Genomic DNA, 22,155 nt, shown 5'->3' with positions numbered 1-22,155 from the left:
ATAGTTCCTGCTTTCCTTCAAGAAGGAATTGTACAGTTCCTTCTTCCATCATGTAATTCAGAGTAATTGTATTCCGCTTTGTGAATTAACCTTCTTCAGAAGCATTGATGAAAATTAAGCTTTGAGATAAACTAAAAACAGCAGCAACGGCAAAGTACAATTTTCAGTATTCAATTTCAGAATGATAAAGTTGGTAGACACACTAAAATGAGACCACTGCAGTGTGTGTATGAGGAAGACAAAAGCAGCTTGACCTTCCCAGGTTTGCCCATTTGCAGAGACGTCGCTGAGCCATGACTCATTCCCCTGTCCTCTGTGGTTCCCTACAACCAGTACCTGCAGCCCAATCTCATTATAGACTGGGCAGCCTCTGGACACAGATCACAGGACCCAAAGACCTGTCACCACGGAGATGCAGTGAGTGAACATTACACTTCAATGAGCTGGGCACAGCACAACAATATACCTCAAGCTTTGGGTAATAAGTTAGTCACGGAAGCCGATCAGAAGAACATGAACTCTCTATTACAACAGTAGAGTAGGAACTGGACTTCCAAGTGTTTAACTGATTTGCACCTGTTATTCTCCAAGGTATGTAATAGTTCAAAACCACAGTACGAAACCACAGTATGAAAAAATGTATGCACTCACTAACTGTAAGTCGCTCTGGATAAGAGCATCTGCTAAATGAATAAAATGTAAAACATACTAAATATAACATAGATATTAAGAATTGTGGTTCTTACGCTATGACTAATTTGTAGCATGGGACTAGGCTTTAGCGGTATACTGTATACCGGGGTATTTTGAAATACCCATAGTATGATTTTCAAAACCCCGAAAAATTATTTTATTTTTTATACTTAACAGAAATATAAATGGAACAATTTCAAAGATTATCTGAGTTACAGTTCATATAAGGAAATCAGTCATTTAAAATAAATCCATTAGGCCCTAATCTATGGACATCACATGACTGGGAATACAGATCTGCATCTGTTGGTCACAGACACCTTTAAAAAAAGGTAGGGAGGTGGATCAGAAAACCAGTCAGTATCTGGTGTGACCACCATTCGCCTCATGCAGCGCGACAACTCCTTCGCATAGAGTTGATCAGTCTGTTGATTGTGGCCTGTGGAATGGTGTCCCACTCCTCTTCAATGGCTGTGCAAAGTTGGTGGATATTGGCAGGAACTGGAACACGTGAGCATGCAGATGAGATTCCCTGAGACGGTCTCTGACAGTTTGTGCAGAAATTCATCAGTTGTGCAAACCCACAGTTTCATCAGCTGTCCGGGTAGCTGGTCTCAGACGTTCCCGCAGGTGAAGAAGCCGGATGTGGAGGTCCTGGGCTGGTGTGGTTACACGTGGTCTACGGTAGTGAGGCCGGTTGGATGTACTGCCAAATTCTCTAAAACAACTTTGAAAATAACATTAAATTCTCTGGCAACAGCTCTGGTGAACATTCCTGCAGTCAGCATGCCAATTGCACGTGCCCTAAAAACTTGAGACTTTGTGGTGTTGTGTGACAAAACTGCACATTTCAGTGTCCTTTTGTCCCCAGCACAAGGTGCACCTGTGTAATGATCATGCTGTTTATTCAGCTTCTTAATATGCAACACCTGTCAGGTGGATGGATTATCTTGGCAAAGGAGAAATGCTCACTAACCGGGATGTAAAGAAATTTGTGCACAAAATATGAGAGAACTAAGCTTTTTGTGCATATGGAACACTCCTGGGATATTTTATTTCAGCTCATGAAAACATTGGACCAACACTTTACATGTTGCATTTATATTTTTGTTCAGTGTAAATAAATACCTGCAGTCAACAATGTGCAGTAGGTTAATAGATAAAGCAAATTGCGTTCTTCTCTCCAGCTCAATGATTCACAGATATGCATCGATCCCAGGTTCAAATGTTTAAGATACTAGTGCATCGGTCCATGGGAGCTCATATTGTTTTATTCCAAAAATACCTCATCTGTTTTGGCTGAATTGATGCGTTATCTCCTTCATTTCAGTAGCCTATCAAACTTTTATGCATGTAACTGCGTACGACTGTCAGATAAGTGTGCAGTGAGAGTGACAGCTGCTTGCGCCAACGAGAGATAGGCCTTATCTCTCTTCTAATAGGCTATTCATACATCTGCACAGCACCTTCAGCATTCAAATGCTTGTAAAATGGCTTTCACACTGTCAAAACATAGGCTTTATTAGTGAAATGACAACCAATGTAGAGAATGGTGTTTTACCGGAGTGGACATCTCACATCCAACTGCTGATTGGGGTTTTCAAACATTCAGAATTTATTTAGATTCAGGTTCACCATAATAAATAGTTTTGCTTTAAAACAGTCAGTGTATTGTGATTTTTACATGAACAGGGTCCTTTCATCAAGGACAGCAACATTTAAAAAAAAGTTGCATAGACATGGTCGCATTGTTCCAGGGGTGTAACGGTACACGTATTAGTACAGAACCGTTCGGCAAAGGGACCTCGGTTTGGCCCGCCTGCGAACTCGAATGAATACATCAAAAATATATATTTTGTTCTGTACGATGACGAGTGGTGGGGTCGATAGCTTCACAGTTGATTACAATGACGATGGACAAAGTTTTGGATAAAAACGTTAACAGTATGTCGCCACTGCTCAATGAGAATAGCCGATGTAGAGTGGCGCATGTAGCTTGTTGTTGGCTAATCACAAGTCATCAACGCGGCACTACGATCATAGAGCCTCCGTGTGTGGCAAAGCAAGTAAAGAGATTATCTAGTCAAATGGAAGATAGGGCTGGGCGACATGGACAAAATATATCACAATATTTGACGGTATTTGATGTTTTTGAATAATAAAAGTTTTAAATATGCTTTATGAGTAGTTCATGACCCTAGGGTGGCAACACAAATAAGTGATTTCAAAATGGGGCTTTCTACATTTATACTGTTCAATAAAACTCCAAACAAAAAATATTTTTCAGCATTTTGACCAATTTCTACATTTCCTGCACTTTTATCATCATTTCCACACTGTAACACACAGCATGATATGGGCAGAAAAATATAGGCTTAGTTAATTGGTGAACTGTTGGAATCATGGAAATATAATGATTATTCTAATTCTATCATTGGAATATAGTGGGCAGCACCTTGAATACATTGTTGTTTGACATGACAACTAAGTAATAAACCAGTGAGGAATTATTGAGAGGGTAGGACCCAAAGTGTTGGTCAGTGTTTCCAGGTGACCCTAATTAGATGTTACATTACATGTTGTTTTCTTACTTCATGTAGCTTGCCAGTCAACATAATCATGCTTCGGCTATTCCTCTCTGGTAAGATACCATTGCACAAACATGTGTATCTAGGCCTATACCAGCACCAGGCAGTATTAGCTAGCTAGCTAGATCTGACTCTTACTACATTTAGCAAACTACATAGCTACTAATCGCTAGTTAGCTGGCTAACAAAAATGATTTTAGCAACACCTTGCTAAGAAAATACAAACTAGCAGATAGTAGTTTGCAGACAGTAAGATACAAACTAAGTGTATAGAACGTTTGTGGAAAGCAGCATGTCACCAACATTGTTGCATCCATCTGACCATGCAGAGTGAACGGCAAGAAAGTGCTCGTGACGCCATGGTCGAGCAACTGCTCCTCCTTGAGTGACAGGGGGCAGGACTTGGGTGTGGTCAGCAGCATGCAGCAGCAGCAGGAGAGCGAGAGAGACGACTCAAGTGGCAAACGGAGTGAACTATAAAAACTGACATACGTGCCGGAGTTGCGTATAACATTTACAAAACAAATATTGAAATACCGTTACAGAAGGTAAAGTAAAAAGTCAAACCGGTCTGTGCATCAATACAGGTATATAGTAAAATATGGTATACCGCCCAGACCTAATGGAAGATGGAATTATAAGTTAAAAGGTGCAATACACAGAAATTGCTTGGCCATTTCCTGGATGCTAAAATTCGAATAGTTCGCCTAATTTCAGTTTGTGTGACAAAACATGTAGAGCCCTTAAACTCAACTCTGGACTGCGAAGCTAGTTCCACTGCTTGTTTTCAATTGTTCCCCTCTAATCAGGGACTGATTTAGACCTGGCACACCAGGTGGTTGTAGAACAGAAAACCAGCAGGCTCCAGACCTCGTAGGTTAAGAGTTGAATACCCCTGGTGTAGAGAATCATTGTACCATCTAAACCGCTGTGAAATATCTTTTCAATATCCAAAAATATTGTATTTTCAGCTGTTTGAAACTGGTGTACAAAACCTATAGTAAAAGATGAAAACAAGACTTAAAAACAGGAAGCATAGAAACAGCGCACATAGAACAAATATACTGCTTCTTAGAGACTTACTTTCAATGAGAATGACAGATCTATAACTCACATTTCTATGTGAATTTGGTCAGGTCACCCAAAAAGTTAGATATTGCAGCTTTAATTGAGAAGGATATGCTACAATGACCAAGAGCGAACTGATAGACTACTAAAGAATCTGAATGGAGGTTAGGCTTGGGTGGTATACCGTATACCGGGGTATTTGGAAAAAGCAACGGGATGGTTTTTCAAGTGTCAAAACTATTTGTCGTTTTTCTATACATGTGAATATTTGTAGCTACTTGAAGTTAATACCTGCAGTCAACTTGTAAAAAATACATTAGGAGATAAAGCAGATTGCGTTCTTTATTTCACCAATCACATTATTTTACATTATAACGCTTACCGTAGTTCCCCAGAACAGTTGAGCCAGTCACGTGTTTGTTTGTAAATAGCACAACGAGAGAAAGCGGGTCCATAGCGTTCTATATCTATTGGCGAGTCTGTTGTGCAGCGCACGAGGTGATGAAGTTACTAAATGTTTGCCATCAGATATCTTATAACAGCTTTCTGCCGTGTTTGAGAAGTCCTACTAAAGTTCTCCTCCTCTGTTCTTCTCCCCTCTGCTCCTTGTACACCTGTTGCCCTTCCTTCAGAAAAGCATGCATCACAACTTTGTTCATTAGCACAATTTCTCTCGCTTGTAAATGTCCACTCACCAAAAATGACATTCGGTAGCTACTAGCTATGCTTGTATAACTTTATGAGCTGAATTTGCCCGTCGTTGCAGTTAGTTTGTTAGTTTTCGCTCGTTAGCATTTAGCTAATGGCGTCTGTGTGTCTTTGCTTTACTTGTGCCAGTTTTGTTAGCATTCTGGTAATAAACGCCACAATGGGCTTCCCCCCCCCCCTTTTAGCATCCCTATGCCGACAATACCGTTAATCTCAGGATGGCAGAAGAACAGTACGGAAATCTGGACACCGCCCAAGCCTAATGGAGGTGTTGTTATTTTTTTACTGTAGAACAGGGAGAAAGTGCATGCAGCCTCAATTAGCCTAGCTAGTTAGCCAGCCAATTTAGCTAGCTTAACTAACTAGCTTCTTTCGGGTGGATGCAATTAAGACAGGTACTAAGTAATCAAACTGGATGATACATAACCTAGCTATGACAAGCTAGAAGTTAGTCTACTAGTATGAGTCTGCTTGGTATGGTTGGTCTCAGTCTCCCCCCCTCCTCCACGCTACCCATATCACTCGCTCACACGCCGCAAGGAATGGTATGAAAATCAGGATACCACCCAACCTTACATTGGACATTCAACTGTGGGGTTGTGTGTTTCATTCCTGCATAGACTAAATATGTGTTAAACTATAAGCGAGCTAGGGTAGCAAAAGAAGAAAGATGGTCTTACCGTTACAGACTTCAGTGTCATGCCGTGGTAGGTGCCCATGGTGTCAATCTTGAATCCCTCCGTTTCTAAGGACACAATTAGTAAATCAATCAGTAAAGCATTTTACTTTTCAGTAGTCTTGGGTAGGGCTATGGCGGTCATGAAATTGTCAGCCGGTGATTGTCACGAAAATAACTGCCTGTCTCACTGTAATTGACCGTTAATTAACAAACACATTCAGCATCTCCTGGCTTCCACGCATAGCCTAAAAGCCACTGATGGAGACCTTTGGAACATCTACATTTAAAAAAAAAGTTATACATCCATGAAAATATTTACACCATCACAATAAATCCATTATTTCAGACGGGTCTAAAGAAACAATATATTAAGAAAATGTAGTCTATTTCAGAAGAACAGAACAGCATACTCTGAGTTGTTCTTATGTTAGGCCCTGATCTGGCTATGCCATATGGCTGTGGGCTACACTAGTTCATTTAGCAGACAAGATTTGCTTAGAATTCCGTGGCATTATTTTATAGTATGAAGAATACAATTGAACATAGCTAATTAAAATAGAAGGGACTGGGAGACTAGTCAGGATCGAGGGATTTTTTTCCCCCAGACTCAAAATGGTTAAACATTTTTTTTCATTACTTTGTATGGAAATTAAATGGACAGCACTCTAAATATACATTTACTTCACAAAGACGGATGTATGTTTTGCTAATAAGCCTTCATTGTGTGCAATGCAACCAACTCTGTGGCTTTGTGTTTATAGTGTCTGCCCTGAGATTAGAAGGTTGGGAATTCGATATCCGGCCAAATCATACCAAAAGACCGTAAAAATGTGACCTGATGCATCTCTGCTTGGCACAGCATTAAGGCGATCAATTGGGGGTAAGACCCTGCGATAGACTAGCGTCCAGGGGGTGTACTCGTACATCAAGCTGCCTCACGCTACAGAAACCGCGGTTCTCTGATAATATCAGTGAGATGTATCACATTGGAATTTACTCAGGGAATCACTACTAGGAAGAACCAATCACACAGCATCCATTGGAGACTTGCAGGTCGAGTGGCGATTGAGGTGCGCCCCTCCATCTTTACAAGGCTCCACCCGCCCTCCGGTCATTCTCGAGCATGCCTTTTCATTGCGCTCTTGCGAGCAGGGAATTGCGGTGATACATACCACTCATTATCAGAGAACCCCAAGTTCTCTTTCAAATACTACATTAACCCTAAGATCTCTACCAAATACTTGTTTCGATGTATCACATTGGGATATGGCCAACACCCGTATCGCAGTCTTGCTCTCCGAAGCCAGGGTAGTCCCAACAGTATCATCCCTTAGAGGCTTGGACACTGGGGACAGTATGCCCCAACAAAGGTGCAGTGACGTCCAGTCGGTAAAACCTCAAAAGTACGTGGGGAGCCCCAACATGCCACAACGAAATCTTGTGTAAAGAGATGCCTTTGAACAGTGCCCAAGAGGTAGCCATACCTCTGGTGAAATGAGCCCTCAGTCCCTCGGGGGGCTGTAAACCCTTGCTATTATAAGCCAATATAATAGCCTCCACTATCCAATGGGATAGCCGTTGACAAGAGGCGGGTCTGCCTTTGCAGGGAGCCGCCCAAGAAACTAAGTTGGTCACTCTTGCGTAAAGCTCTCGTTCTATCCAAGTAAACTTGCAAAGCACGTACTGGACATAAACTGTGTAGACACTTCTTCCGTAGAAGTGAAGGGTGGCGGGTAGAAAGCCATCACTAAGGTGAGACAGTAAAGCTTCACTCCGTTGATCTACGTACGTGCATGCACGTGGGTGGAGTGGGATTTTTGGAGTAGCGGACACCTTTTGGTAACAGTCCCACTCACAAGGGGGCGATAGCAATGTTTTTTATTTTTGTCTTTTAATTTTGTGAAAGCAAGGAAGAGTCACCTTCCCTTGCTAGTAGTAGCTAGCTGGCTTTAGGCAGTCTAAAAACATAGCAAACTACCAAGCCTTTTTTATCTTCCCACATCTCCATGTGAAACAATCAGATTTATAATTTTAAAAAATATTCTTATACTTGCCGGTGTAGCCTAAAACATTATCCCAGTTTGATATGTAAATGAATGCACAAGAAGCATATCAGCTAAAAATAGAACGTCATCCTGTTTTGGACAGGGGAAAGAAAGCACATGGCTAGCTAGTTGGCTACAGCAGGTTCTACCATTTCACAATAGCCTGTAATCACTAGTTATTTCTTCTAAACAAAATACATTTTTGGGTGGATTCTTGTTGTTTGGTTTACTGTTTGAACATTGATGAATAGCGTATAGACCAGATCAAGGCACCAAGTGACAACACTGCCCCCACAGCTGTGGAAAGAATGATAAAGCATTTTAAAATTCAGGTAGTAAAAAAGTATGCAGAATGCTAATGCTTGTAGTAAGCTTAAAGTCATTTTGCAGGACATATTTCAACTCCACGCTTTCCAGCGGTTCAAAATTCTGCTGTGAAATAGCCTCAAGGACAATAGACAGGTCCCAAGACGGGGCTAAAGGGTTGGAGACTGGGCGTAAGAGACATGCTCCCTTCATGAAACAACATAAGAGGGTGTTTCCCTACGGTGTTATTGTCAAAGCCTATATAACAGGCCGAGATAGCTGCTAAATAGACCTTCAGTATCGAAAGCCTTCGCTCTGTCAAAAAGGTCCTGCAAGAAGCATAAAACCTCAGATACAGAGCATTGGTAAGAAATGATCTGTTTTTGGTCACACAGTGTAGAAGGGGCTCTAGCATGTTGGTTAGTCAATGACTCAGCAGCAAGCCTGTCGTGTTCAGATTCATCCTCTCACTGGCCAAGCCCAGAGGGCCATGGTTTTTGGGTGATGGTGGAAAATCTCTCCGTTCACTGTCGTCACCACCTTCCTCGTTGAGGGGCTCTTTCAGTGACGGAGAGCCAAGAGACATTGAGGTTACCGTTATCTTTCAATTGAGGTGACGTCGTGCACACAGACGTTGGGCAGATACCCAACGCTGGAAGTCTCTCATTCTCAGTGGTCCAAATGGTTGACACCATCAGCCCCAGCACTCAGACATGTTCGGAGCGTGACCGAACACCCCCTATGGAACAGGGAGAGGCACTGTTGGAACGACTGTCTAATAGTGTAGCCCGATAAGAGAATCCAGCTTGATGTCTAGGTATTCTATTCTGTGTGGGCACCAAAAAGCTTTTTTTCTGGTTGATCTTGAACCGTAACTCAGTGAGGTGGGTTACAAGGAAAGCTGTGGCACCTTTGATGGGGAGCAATGCAGGTAATAGCCTGTAGGCAGAGACTCTTAGCCACTTGGTTCTTAGGTGTGTTAGAGCAGCTTCCACACACTTGCTTAATGTTTGGGGAGCTAGTGCTAGCCCGAAGGGAACAGCGAGGTATTCGTAGGCTGTGCCCCGAAAGGCAAACCTGAGAAACCTACTGTGTGTTGGCAGAATACATAGGAAAATAAGCATCCTGCAGGTTGACTGAAGTGAACCAGTAACCTTAACGAATAGAGCGAGACAGCACGTTGACCGTAAGCATAAGGAACGTGAACTTTCTCCGCTAGCCGTTGAGGAACCGTAGGTCTAGAATGGGGCGCATCCCCCCCAAACCTTACAAAACTTGCGGGACTCAATGGAGAGCTTTCCGAGCATGTTTGTTTCCCATGGGGTACGGGGGCCCATAATGACTCCGGGAGAAAAGTATTGCTAACCGGGTTATGCGTGTGCTAGTCGATGCTTAGTTGTGAAGCTTTAGTATTAGCTAGCTAGTGTTCACCCAGTGGGCTAATAGCCTAGCTATAGCTAGCACCATGTTAGCTGAGGAAAACCATGTGAATAGTGTTGCTTCTTCGGATTTGAGAGTCTCTTGACAATAGCACAGTGAGATGTAACCGGTCAGTTTAGCCAACGAAACCCAGCATCTTCGAGCCTCCAGCGCAAGAGCGAGGGGGTTTGAGTGCCTGCCTCAGGTGGGGTAGCCGTGGCCATATTTCGTTGAACCGGGGAGTCAGGTTGGGCCGCGGTCACGCCACTGTTACCCTTCCTACGTCCCTAATTCGTAGAAGAATAAAAACGCTATAGCCGTGGGGCTAGTTTAGGCGTTAGCTAGCAACTACCTCATGGAAAGTTATAGATTGCACAGTGATAGCCGAAGGAAAACGTGTGGGTGCATTTGACTTCGGCTGATATTCTCCCCCGACCGTAATGCTGTGAGGCTAAACTGGTCGGTCTAGTTAACACAAATGATTGAACATAGGTTGAACTAAAGGAGAGAAGGGAGCTAGTAATACTACTGTATGGGCTCGTAGGAAGGCTAGTATGGTTAGCTGGCTTTGTAACGAGCTAGCCAAGTTAGCTATGCTTTGCAGCGTGGGCTAATAGCCTAGCTACTTAGCACAATGCCAACCAGAGAAAGTGTGTGCTTTCTTTGTCTCTCGACGAACAAAGCATCTCTGTGTAGCTAGGTCGGTCAGTCTAGTCAACATGACACAAGGGAACAACGTGGGTTGAACTAAACGAGCGAGGAGAGATAGCAATTCTAGCTTTCCAGGTAGAATAGCAGTTTGGTGGTATAGCTGGCCTTGCGGCGAGCTAGCTGGGTTAGCTAAGCCTTGCGGCATGAGCTAGCCAAGTCTCAGTAGCTAGCCACCACAGGAGACTTAGTAGAATGAAAAGGCTAAAGAGATAATTCTACAAGAAGCAAAAACGTTCCTTTCAGTCAGTTATTCAACACAAAAGACGAGAGCGAAGGTCCTACGTTCGAAAGCGTTAACCTTGCAGTTCACCTGAGAACAGTTAAGTAGGAAGACAGGAATCAAGTCATGCTGAGGAGAGCTTCAGGAGAGTAGTGCTCTTCGCAAGGAAGAGAGGCGAGAATGACCAGAGGGCAGGCGAGTGGCGCCTTGAAGACAGGGGCACACCTCATTCGCCACTCGACCGGTCTATCTCCGACAGACGCTGTGTGATTGGTTCCTCCTAGTAGTGATTCCCAGAGCAAATCCCAATGTGATAGATCGAAATAAGTATTTGAAAGAGAACCATGTATGCCTATGCTGCCTCATAAACAATATGAACCGCATCATAATTAAACAAGCCTAAATAGAACCACCACTGTAACTGAGTGTTCAAATAGTAATACTAACTGCTCTATTTGTGAAGTAAATTGAGTATGTAGTATGTTTATTGGTCATAGTATGGATATAGTTAGTATGCCAAAAGTTCCCGGATGTTGTACTACATTTGCCAAAATACGAAGTATACAACCAGTGGACACTATTTCTGTGCTTTTTGGGCTCATAATGCAATTCTTCCGAAAACGGGCATGGCTTCACAACATTTTCAGATTTGAAGAAAATTGCGGAAAATATGCAGCCGAATTCCGACGAGAGCGGATACAAACTCATCGCTTTAACTAATTATGACAAATGTTAAGAAAATGTTGAGCAATGTAATAAAGTAATGACTTTTCAAATAAGTTACGTTACACGTTACGTTGGCTGACAATTTGTTTGCTACGTTAGCCTTACGAACCGCATAGCATATCATTACAGCAGTTGCTTGTATGAACCAGTATGTTCGCTAGCTACCTAATGTTAGTTGGCTACTAATACTTGAAACTTGCCAGCAAATTAACTATAGGCTAACTAACTACCCAACGTTTATTGACTTGATTATTCAGGTCATTCTTAGCTTAGCGGTATAGTCATTGTGCGTTCTCAATGGACATTGTTAATGAAGTCGTAAGATGTCTGTTGTGAACTATTCGCTGCTCTGGTACCCCAATGGTGGAACAAGTTCCCAACGACGCTAGGACAGCGGAGTCACTGAACACCTTCCGGAGACACTTGAAACCCTACCTCTTTAATGAATACCTGGAATAGTATAACAGTAATCCTAATTTTAAAAAAAGTTGAATGCACCAATTTGTAAGTCGCTCTGGATAAGAGCATCTGCTAAATGACTTAAATGTAAAAATGTCTAGCTAGTAATTTGCTATGCTAACAAGCTAGCAATAAGTTGCATAGTAACAGCGTCAACTTCCGGTAGACTGGCGAAGTGCTAGTACACTCAACTGAAAGGATACCATTTGTTTACAGTATACTAAAATTAACTAATAGTATGTAGTATACAGTATGTTCGTATGGGTATTCGAACACAGCTATTTACTTCTAAAGAGAAAAGCACTCAAAGCCATGTTATACAATTTAGCCATCATTCAGAGCACTTGCAGTGTTTTACGCAGGCTGGTGGGAGGAGCTATAGGAGGACGGGCTCATTGTAATAGATGGAATGGTACCAAATAGGGATTTGACAAAAGGACCATGTTGCTTCACGTTTAAACTGACATTTATTTTTCCAGTTAAAACGACATGAAACAATCCTAAAATTCCATGTCAATATACAACACAGAATAATGGTCCTATTACATATGACCGCTAGGGCCGGGCAATTAAGTTATATCTACCGCAACCCTTTACAGACATAGAACACAGCTACAATATCATGCCGATTGCGACAATTGGTAACTTTTCAGACAATTTAAAAAATTGACAGTAGAATTCTGCTCCGGTATAACATTCTATTTTTTTCCCCTAACAATAATAATCGTTGTGCTGCTGTGTTTTTTATGGTATGGTAGCTAGATGCGTTTTATTCCTACTAAATGTCTTGGTAAGTCAAGATATTTAACCAACTTTAAAAGTACTTTTTTTAGGAGAGATTAGCCTGCGCGCAGCAGCAGCTCAAGATTATTTGATTGACAGTTCTGGTCACCTAGTGATGATGTTAGTCCTGCTTCAGAAGCCTCATTCCTTTACATACAAGTAGAATGCTGGTTCATATCTCCAGAGAAGGTTTCGTGTTGGCATTTAACATTTTGCCTACCCTAACAGACATTCAAACAAACATGCCGTAGTGCTTTCAAGGGGCCACATCCCTTTATGTCTGAAAAGGTTAATCTATAAAGGCTACCGGTAGCCTACTGTAATTTCAAATTATGAGACAAAAACAAATAGTAGGCTACCCCGTGCTTGCAAGACTGGCCCGAAGACACCCATGTAGCCCAGCGACATCATGCCATGAATAGGCTAGGATATACTACACGCAACAGACCGAATACACACTTGCATCATTAGCAAAGAGACAGAGCAGGCAGGCCAGCGCGAGGGAGAGAGAGGGGCATCTTGCAATGTCTTGTACGCTTCTTCCTCTCTGGTTTTATTTGAATTACACAACTTTCCCCAGGCCTTTATAGCTTATCGACTATAACACAGAAAATAATGTTTTGTGATAACTGCACTGTGATTTTAATTAAGTGGGGGGAAAAAAACAAAGAAACAGTTTCTTAACTTTAAGGATCCCAATTTCATTTAAAACGTTCACACCCATAGTGCCAAACATATCAAACGCATGGCAACAACGCGTGACTCCGTCCCATTGATTCCATTCCAACCATTACAATGAGCCAGTCCTCCTTTAGTTCCTCCCAACAGCCTCCTTTGCACATGCACACACACAAAATACAAATATTAATGGCCATATTTACAAAGAAACAACGTCACAATGACAATGTGCCCTGGTCCCACTCACCCTCTTTTCCTTTGAATCTCTCCTGATCGTATCGGTTATAGGCAGCTGGGACAGGCTGTTTGTTCCTTATGGATGAGTCCTTGAGGAGAGGCAAGAGGTTACACTTAAAACACAGGTAATTTCCAATTAATTATCCACATATTGAGACTATTATAATGAAGTGCAGAGTTGTAACTACGCTCAACCCTGCTTCAACAGATTACATAGTCATTGACCTTTTTCTGGAGAAGCACCAAGTTCATTTCACGCTCCATTTCTTTCAGAAATGATAACAGGGAGGTGAGGTATTCATAGATGTTACAGAACTCATCAGCAAGAGCCTTTACTAGTTACGGATTTCATTCACAATGACGCATTGGCTGGATTCTTAGAACGCAAAAGTGTGTATCCAGAATCAAACTGTGGTGGTACATCTACAACGTGCATTAAATTAAACATGTTCCTTACCACCTGAGTGGTGTTCTGTGCTGGCCTCTGCTCAGGGCCGCGTCCCTCCTCCCTGGCCTTCACCGATTGCAGGATGGCAAAGATGTTTTTAGAGAAGTTCTGCATGAGCAAAAGATTTATCAGCACAGTGTAAAAGGTAGGCGAGACATCACTCCAAAGAAAAAGCTTTGATGTGTAGCTGAAAAGCTACAAAGGACCCTTTCCTGTGAACATTGCACAGTGACATATGCAGAGCGATCTCCATCAACCAATCCTTTGAGCTTACTCTACCCACAAATGTTCTAAAATCAAATGTATATAAATCAAAAAAGGTATTAATAATTGGGGAGAGATTAGTGTCTACAGAAATGTTACCTAGATTCTGATACATGGAGGTTTTCCGCCAAATGTGTAATCACAGACATCACTTTTAATAACAGAACAGCAGATATCACCACCAAAATCAAAACATTTCCCTTGTGGGAATGCTGCCACCTGCAGGCATAAACGTTTTTTGATCAGCTATGGATAAGGATCATCACCTCCACCCTTCAAGGACAATTTTGTGCTATGGTGGCTATGGTTACCCAAGTGTAACGTCTACATGGAGTGTGTGTGTGTCTTCCCATGTGGCCGGGTTCCTCCTCATAATATCCGGAAATGAAGCATTCCCTAAATTACAGAATGACCCCTCCCCCCCAGTCATAGCCAGTCCAGTCTATGGGGTTGACCTCTGACCTTTCCAGTGCTCTGTAGGATGGTGGTCCTGGTCCTCCACACCCGCTCCCTGCTGACAATGTCCCTGGTCACGTCCACCTCAGCGTCCACGAAGCTCCTCTGCTTCAGAGTGATGTCCTCATCCAGGTCTGTCTTAATGGTGGAGCGCTTCTTTGCCATGATCTTGGCTTTGATGGCGGCGATCTTCTCCACGGACATAGCCTCGGACAGTGACCTGGAGGTAGAGATGATTTCAGTTAACCCTTATTTCACTAGGTAAGTTGAGAGGAACACATTATCATTTAGCTTTTCATCATTTTAATAAAAAGCTACGTTTTGATTGAGTAGACGTTCATGTCCGAGTTTGATTGAGCAGCAATGCAATTAAATAACGCACAGTTTTGTGAATAAAGCAAGGTTCCTGGTTTGTGTTTATGTCTGTTACCGCTCTCAATGGGATTTGTTAGCTAATATCTTAAAACCTGTGTGCAGCAATGGTGGCTTATTGATAATTGCCCACTTTCTGTAACTAGGGAGTTCAATGACAGTGCCTTCATACCTATCCTAATGCTAGTCATAAGAAAGTGATACGACTGCTCCGCTCAAGCCAACATTACCAGCTTCCATTGCTAAGGACCTACGTCTTTTGTTTGTGTTTTTGTTTAGTTTTTTTAATCTACGTACATTTTAATAGCAATTCAGCTTGTTGCTGCCAGTTGTACAATGTTGTTGAAGAACAGTAAAAAAAAAAACTATTCTTGCACTTTAAAACAAAGACTGGATGATGGACAGGTTTAGGCGCGGATACCTGATCTGGTCAGTTTGCACAATGCCCTCTTTGTGGCCCTCCAGTCGAGCAGCCAGACGCTCCTTGTCCAGACGCACTCGTTCCTCGTCCTAGAGAATGATGTTATAGAAAGGTAAAATGCTCCGTTTTCTATGGCAAGACTTGAAAATGGCTGTCTAGCATTGATCAACTTGACAGAACTTGAATACTTTTTAAAAGAATAATGTGTAACTATTGTACAATCCAGGTGGGCAAAGCTCTTACAGATACTTACCCAGAAAGACTCACAGATGTAGTCGCTGCCAAAGGTGACCAACATGTACTGACTCAGGGGGTTGAATACTTATCTAATCAAGATATTTTGGTTTTTTATTTTTCCTAATTATTTTTATTTTTATGTTAGAATTTTTCTTCCACTTTGACATTACAGTATTTTGTGTAGATTGTTGACAAAAAAATGACATTTAAATCCCACTTTGTAACAACTAAATGTGGAAAAAGTCAAGGGGTGTGAATACTTTCTAAAGGCACTGTATCTGGCCTCTTGTTTAACAGGATTTCTATTGAGAATTCCTATTGAGCCGAGGAGTCAGAACAGTGCAGGTAAAATAAGAAATATAATTCACCTCTATCCTTGGTTTTTTGGCTTCAGATGACACCTCATCTGCTGCTCGTTTGACTGAGGATGCAAAAAAAAGAATAATTAGCCAACTATACAAAATTAAGCTAAACCTTTTCAGTTCTTATCTGATTTACATTCGTGCAACAAGCCAATGATGTACAAATAGCATATTAGGCCTCACAGCATGGACTGTGGATATATCCGTTGCAAGAGAACATATTTCCTAATATGCATGGATTAAAATCATCCAATCACTCAATGGAAGAGTATCCAAAATGCTTAAACTGTACCTTGTGTGGGCCTTTGCAAACCAATCTCTATGGGGGCACTTCTGTCGATACTTGTCGAAGTAGCTGTGAAGGGAAATCAAAGGGGAATACGCTTTATTATACAACGGGTGGGTATAATCCTGAATGCTGATTGGTTAAAACCGCATTCCAGCCGGTGTCTATTCCACAAATTGCCACCGGCTAAATCTATGACGTTAAAATTGCCATTTACTCTGTTCCATCTGACTGCACAATCCACGGTCTCATCAGCCCAGCCAGGCAACTTATAAACTTGATCTCCACTTATAAAAGCAAAGTCATTTCTTTTTTTAAACATTTTTAGTCATTTAGCAGACGCTCTTATCCAGAGGGACTTAGTTAGTGAATACATATTATTATTTTTATACTGGCCCCCCGTGGGAATCGAACCCACAACCCTGGCGTTGCAAACGCCATGCTCTATCAACTGAGCTACATCCCTGCCGGCCATTCCCTCCCCTACCTTGGATGACGCTGGGCCAATTGTGCGCCGCCCATGAGTCTCCCGGTCGCGGCCGGCTGCGGTTATGTTTATTGGTCATAGTATGGATATAGTTAGTATGCCAAAAGTTCCCGGATGCCGTACTACATTTGCCAAAATACGAAGTATACAACCAGTGGACACTATTTCTGTGCTTTTTGGGCTCATAATGCAATTCTTCCGAAATTGGCCGTGGCTTCACAACATTTTCAGATTTGAAGAAAATTGCGGAAAATATGCAGCTGAATTCCGACGAGAGCAGATACAAACTCATCGCTTTAACTAATTATGACAAATGTTAAGAAAATGTTGAGCAATGTAATAAAGTAATGACTTTTCAAATAAGTTATGTTACACGTTATGTTGGCTGCCAATTTGTTTGCTATGTTAGCCTTACGAACCGCATAGCATATCATTACAGCAGTTGCTTGTATGTACCGGTATGTTCGCTAGCTACCTAATGTTGGTTGGCTACTAATACATCAAACTTGCCAGTATATTAACTATAGGCTAACTAACTACCCAACGTTTATTGACTTGATTATTCACGTCATTCTTAGCTTAGCGGTATAGTCATTGTGCGTTCTCAATGTACATTTTTAATGAAGTTGTAAGATGTCTAGCTAGTAATTTGCTATGCTAACAAGCTAGCAATACGTTGCATAGCAACAGCATCAACTTCCGGTAGACAGGCGAAGCGCTAGTACACTCAACTGAAAGGATACCATTTGTTTACAGTATACTAAAATTAACTACCGTATTTTCCGCACTATAAGGCGCACCGGATTATAAGGCGCACCTTCAATGAATGGCCTATTTTAGAACGGTTTTCATATATAGGGCGCACAGAATAGAAGATACTGCAGTCAAACGTTTGACTGGGGTTGCGTTATGTATCCACTAGATGGAGCTGTGCTAAAGGGAATGTCAACAAAACAGTCAGATAAAGTCAAACTTTATTAAGCGTTCTGACAACTCCGTTCACTCCAATGGTAACGTTGTTCAAACTTTAATGTGCATATTAACAATATCCCCCAGCCTTGCTCACTCTTCTCCCAAACGTGGAGGGGAACTTTTCCCTGATTCAGTAAACACGTAGTAAAAGAAACAGTCTGATACCACTAAATTAAACGTTAGTGCATAACTCAACATTGTTCAGTTACGTATAACACGTAAAGCTCACTTTTTCAGTTCATTCCCCGTCCACGAATCCCTCGAATTCTTCTTCTTCAGTGTCCGAATTGAACAGTTGGGCGACTACGGCATCCAACCTGCCCGGCTCCCTCTCGTCATTATCCGAGTCAGTGTCGCTGCTGTTGCCTGGCAGTTCAGAGATTATTCCTGCCTTCGTGAAAGCTTGGACCACAGTTGAGACTGATATATCAGCCCAGGCATCCACGATCCATTGGCAGATGGTGGCGTAAGTCGCCCGGCGCTGTCTCCCTGTCTTGGTGAACGTGTGTTCGCCTTCTGTCATCCACTGCTCCCACGCAGCTCGCAGTCTAGCTTTGAACGCCCTGTTGACACCAATATCTAGCGGCTGGAGATCTTTAGTTAATCCACCCGGAATGACGGCAAGCTCCGAATTAGTTTGCTTCACTTGTTTTTGGACAGCATCGGAGATATGGGCGCGCATGAAGTCGTAGATCAATAGGGACGGAGCTGTGTGGAAAAAGCCACCCGGTCTCTTGACGTAAATTTCTCTCAGCCACTCACTCATCTTTTCCTCATCCATCCATCCCTTCGGGCTAGCTTTGATGACGACGCCGGCTGGAAAGTTCTTTTGGCAAGGTCTTCCTCTTGAAAATAACCATGGGTGGAAGTTTCTGGCCATTAGCCTGGCAGGCGAGAACTACAGTGAAGGATGACTTCTCATTCCCTGTGGTGCGTACAGACACCGTACTGGTCCCCGTTTTCTCCACAGTGCGGTTCACGGGAATATCAAAGGTGAGTGGAACCTCGTCCATGTTGGTGATGTGCTCTGGCCAGATCTTTTCAGTGATCTTCTTTTTGCAGTATGCGCGGAAAGTGACCAGCTTTTCTTGGTAATCTTTTGGCAGTTGCTGCGAGACGGTAGTTTGTGTGCGGATGGAGAGATTACATCTTTTCATAAAACGAAAGCACCAAGAAGGACCACCTCGAAATTCATCGATGATCATGTCCCGTGCTAGCGCTGTTGCCTTCATTCGAATAGTGACTGTAGAGACGCTTCTACCTGCTGCTCTCTGTTCAACAACCCACTGTTCGAGTTTGTCCTCTAACTGTGGCCATCTCGCTTTGTTCCCTCGGAAACTCTGTTTAGTCTTCTTTACTTGGCGCAGGTCATCTTCTTGCTTCCTCCACTTCCGTACCATTGATTCATTAATGTTGAATTCTCTCGCTGCTGCTCTATTCCCATATTCTACTGCGTGACCGACAGCCTTGAGCTTGAACTCTGCGTCGTAAGCGTGTCTCTTGAAAGGTGCCATTTTGGGGACTTTATACACACACAAGTGGTGTGGGACTGTGAGTAAGCACAGTACCGGTGTTTACTGACTACGGTAGCCGTAATGCTGCCGGCTTTGTAGTTTACCAGTCGTACTGAAACATTTCATTATTATTAAATTGTTTTTATTGGTTTTTCATACTGAAACATTTTGACAGAGTGCCTTGAGCGCCGTGTACAACCAGTATGGATCAACCAATTAACCAATTGATCCATATATAAAGCGCTCCGGATTATAAGGCGCACTGTCGTTTTTTGAGAAAATTAAAGGCTTTTAAGTGTGCCTTATAGTGCGGAAAATACGGTAATAGTATGTAGTATACAGTGTGTTCTTATGGGTATTCGAACACAGCTATTTACTTCTAAAGAGAAAAGCACTCAAAGCCATGTTATACAATTTAGCCATCATTCAGAGCACTTGCAGTGTTTTACGCAGGCTGGTGGGAGGAGCTATAGGAGGACGGGCTCATTGTAATGGATGGAATGGTACAAAATAGGGATTTGACAAAAGGACCATGTTGCTTCACGTTTAAACTGACATTTATTTTTTCAGTTAAAACGATATGAAACAATCCTAAAATTCCATGTCAATTTACAACAGAATAATGGTCCTATTACATTTGACCGCTAGGGCCGGGCAATGAAGTTATATCTACCGCAACCTTTTACAGACGTAGAACACAGCTACAATAACATGTCAATTGGTAACTTTTCAGACAATTTAAAAAAGTGACAGTAGAATTCTGCTCCGGCATAACATTATTTTTTTCCCTCCCCAACAACAATAATCGTTGTGCTGCTGTGTTTTTTATGGTATGGTAGCTAGATGTGTTTTATTCCTAATAAATGTCTTGGTAAGTCAAGATATTTAACTAACTTTTGTATAAAAATTATAATGCCCTTGAAGCCAGTGTTTGGAGGATATATTGGCACGGTTTGGCAGCCCTCGCCGAACAACACCTGTGCCAATATATCCTCCAAACACCGGCATTATCACTTAAGTACAATTATTTCAATGGAATCAACACAATTCATTTCCTAGTTAGGTTTCCATCTAATTGGAGACATTTTCATGCAAATATTTTAAAATCTGCATAAATAATTCTCAATTCATACTTACAACTTTCTCCATTGAGATACGATAGCAAGCCCTTTCGATCAGGTCTTCTGACAACTGGAATGTTCTCGGTCTAGGGTGATCATAAAACCATGTAAATCACGATGAAATACAACATTTACAAAGGTCACTACAAAGCTTCCAACAATGACAGCCAATAGGCCACTGGCAACACCAGGTTAGAAGACATGACATTCATTTCAGCATTAGGCAACACATATTCTAACTAAGAAGCTTTTGGAATGAGGACACAAGTTGACTTACTGCAGCCCTTCGCACGTAGGATGGATGAGGGAGATGCACATTGTTGAGCAGGAACAGGATCGAGTCCAGAGTATAGTACTCCTTCGGCTGACCCTCCTTCCCAGTTCTGAAAATGGAAAGTGAAAATCATCAGCTTTGACCAGCAGTTTTGTCCACAGTTGTTAAAGCAAAATCCATCTTGGCCCCCTCTTCTGGAACTAATCTGGAATTTAGGCACAATGTATGCATCAATAGCTCCGGCTTAGAGAAATAGTCTAAATCCTGTATTTTGTTAATGACATTACACACAAATTGTGACCAGGACAACCGTGTCACAGCTCTTCAATGACACTTCCAACTGGTCCAACTTGCTGGGTCCAGGTGCATGAGGTTGATTAAGGGTTTGTCCAACTATTACATTTATTATCGCTGAAAGACTGCTGGTTCTGCAAAAAAAAAAACAGGAAATACTGTAGCTAGCTAGCTTGCAAGCACCTATGGAGGCAAAGGTAGATAGTTAGCTAGCTAAACGAACTTTACTAGCTAACTTAGCTACCTGACTTCAATGTAAATGTCTACCTGGCAAGCTAGAAATGTCAAACATAGTGACATGTATGGTCACGTGCAGAAATCAATAATAGCTAGCTAACTGCAATATTGTAGCTACCTAGCAAGCTAATCTATCGTGGACAGATTCTCAATGACAAACATATTAATTGCAGTTTTAATACCTAACTAACGTTAGCTGACTAAACCTGGCGTGTTTGCATTGCAAGCGAGACAGCTGGCTTACGACAACGTTTGCCTGGCATGGTTCTGTTAGCTAAGCAGCTAACCTTAGCTAGCTAAACGAACCACAACGGTATACATTTGAATAAGCAAGTTAGTTAGCTTGAAATTAGATGGTTAACGTGCTAGTTAACCCCCCTAACTAACAGTAAAAACTAGCTGCATGTGTGATCTTTCAGTGCAATTAGTCGCACCTTACAAACAGCGCAAGAAAAGTTTTGGCAACACAGCAGTGGCTAGCAGCTAACTAACGTTAGTCATTAGCTAGCTACAACAGGCCGATTGAATAGTTATTCATCAATTTATAAGCAAAATTAACATACCCCCAAATGACATAGTTAGTCTTGACATTTTTGGGCCAAGAGAATTCTCCAAAGATAACTTCGTCTCCTTTGGCGACGATTTCTTTTTTCTGGATGTTGTACTGGCGAAGAACACTCAACACGTCCGCCATCTTCACTTGTCTTCATGTAGTAGCTATGATTGCAAGGCCTCCAGTCACCTATCAACAGAATGCAATGTGGTCTCACAGAATGCCTGATCCCAATTTCCAGTTATATTTGTTCAATGTCAATTGATAAACCTAGCCTGAAAACAAACTGCATTACACATATTGACTGATCTCTCTATATACGCACATTCAAAAAGTATCTTTCATTCATGCCCACTATGCCTCAAAGTTTGAGTTGCACTAAAATCTCTGCAGTACTAGTGTAAGTACCCCTCTAGCCATAAAATATTTGCTTTGCTTTCTCTGTAAAAAGTACAATTGACAGGAAATAGACATAGCAAAAGAGATGTACATGAAACACTACTATTAAAACCTCGTAAGGATCGGACCCGTTTTTCC

The 22,155-nt window shown here is 42.0% G+C and overlaps 1 protein-coding gene across 1 annotated transcript in view; it reads right to left on the bottom strand.

The window, feature by feature from the left end:
* The window catches only part of LOC121534963 (parafibromin-like), a 73,933-nt gene extending 52,114 nt beyond the window's left edge, over positions 1-21,819 (bottom strand). Inside the window, exons 1-10 of the mRNA XM_041841604.2 lie at positions 21,629-21,819; positions 20,538-20,643; positions 20,277-20,346; positions 16,173-16,235; positions 15,887-15,939; positions 15,282-15,370; positions 14,495-14,708; positions 13,778-13,876; positions 13,331-13,409; positions 5,738-5,802 (exon numbers count right to left, since the gene is read on the bottom strand). Of these exons, the coding sequence (XP_041697538.1) occupies positions 5,738-5,802; positions 13,331-13,409; positions 13,778-13,876; positions 14,495-14,708; positions 15,282-15,370; positions 15,887-15,939; positions 16,173-16,235; positions 20,277-20,346; positions 20,538-20,643; positions 21,629-21,759 (969 nt within the window). The 5' untranslated portion in view covers positions 21,760-21,819. The remainder of the gene's footprint in view (positions 1-5,737; positions 5,803-13,330; positions 13,410-13,777; positions 13,877-14,494; positions 14,709-15,281; positions 15,371-15,886; positions 15,940-16,172; positions 16,236-20,276; positions 20,347-20,537; positions 20,644-21,628) is intronic.
* Positions 21,820-22,155: the final 336 nt, after the last annotated feature.

Source organism: Coregonus clupeaformis, chromosome 21, assembly GCF_020615455.1.
Source record: "Coregonus clupeaformis isolate EN_2021a chromosome 21, ASM2061545v1, whole genome shotgun sequence".
Lineage (NCBI taxonomy): Eukaryota > Metazoa > Chordata > Actinopteri > Salmoniformes > Salmonidae > Coregonus > Coregonus clupeaformis.
Note: the sequence above shows the minus strand (reverse complement) of the source record. Positions and strands in the feature narration are given on the sequence as shown.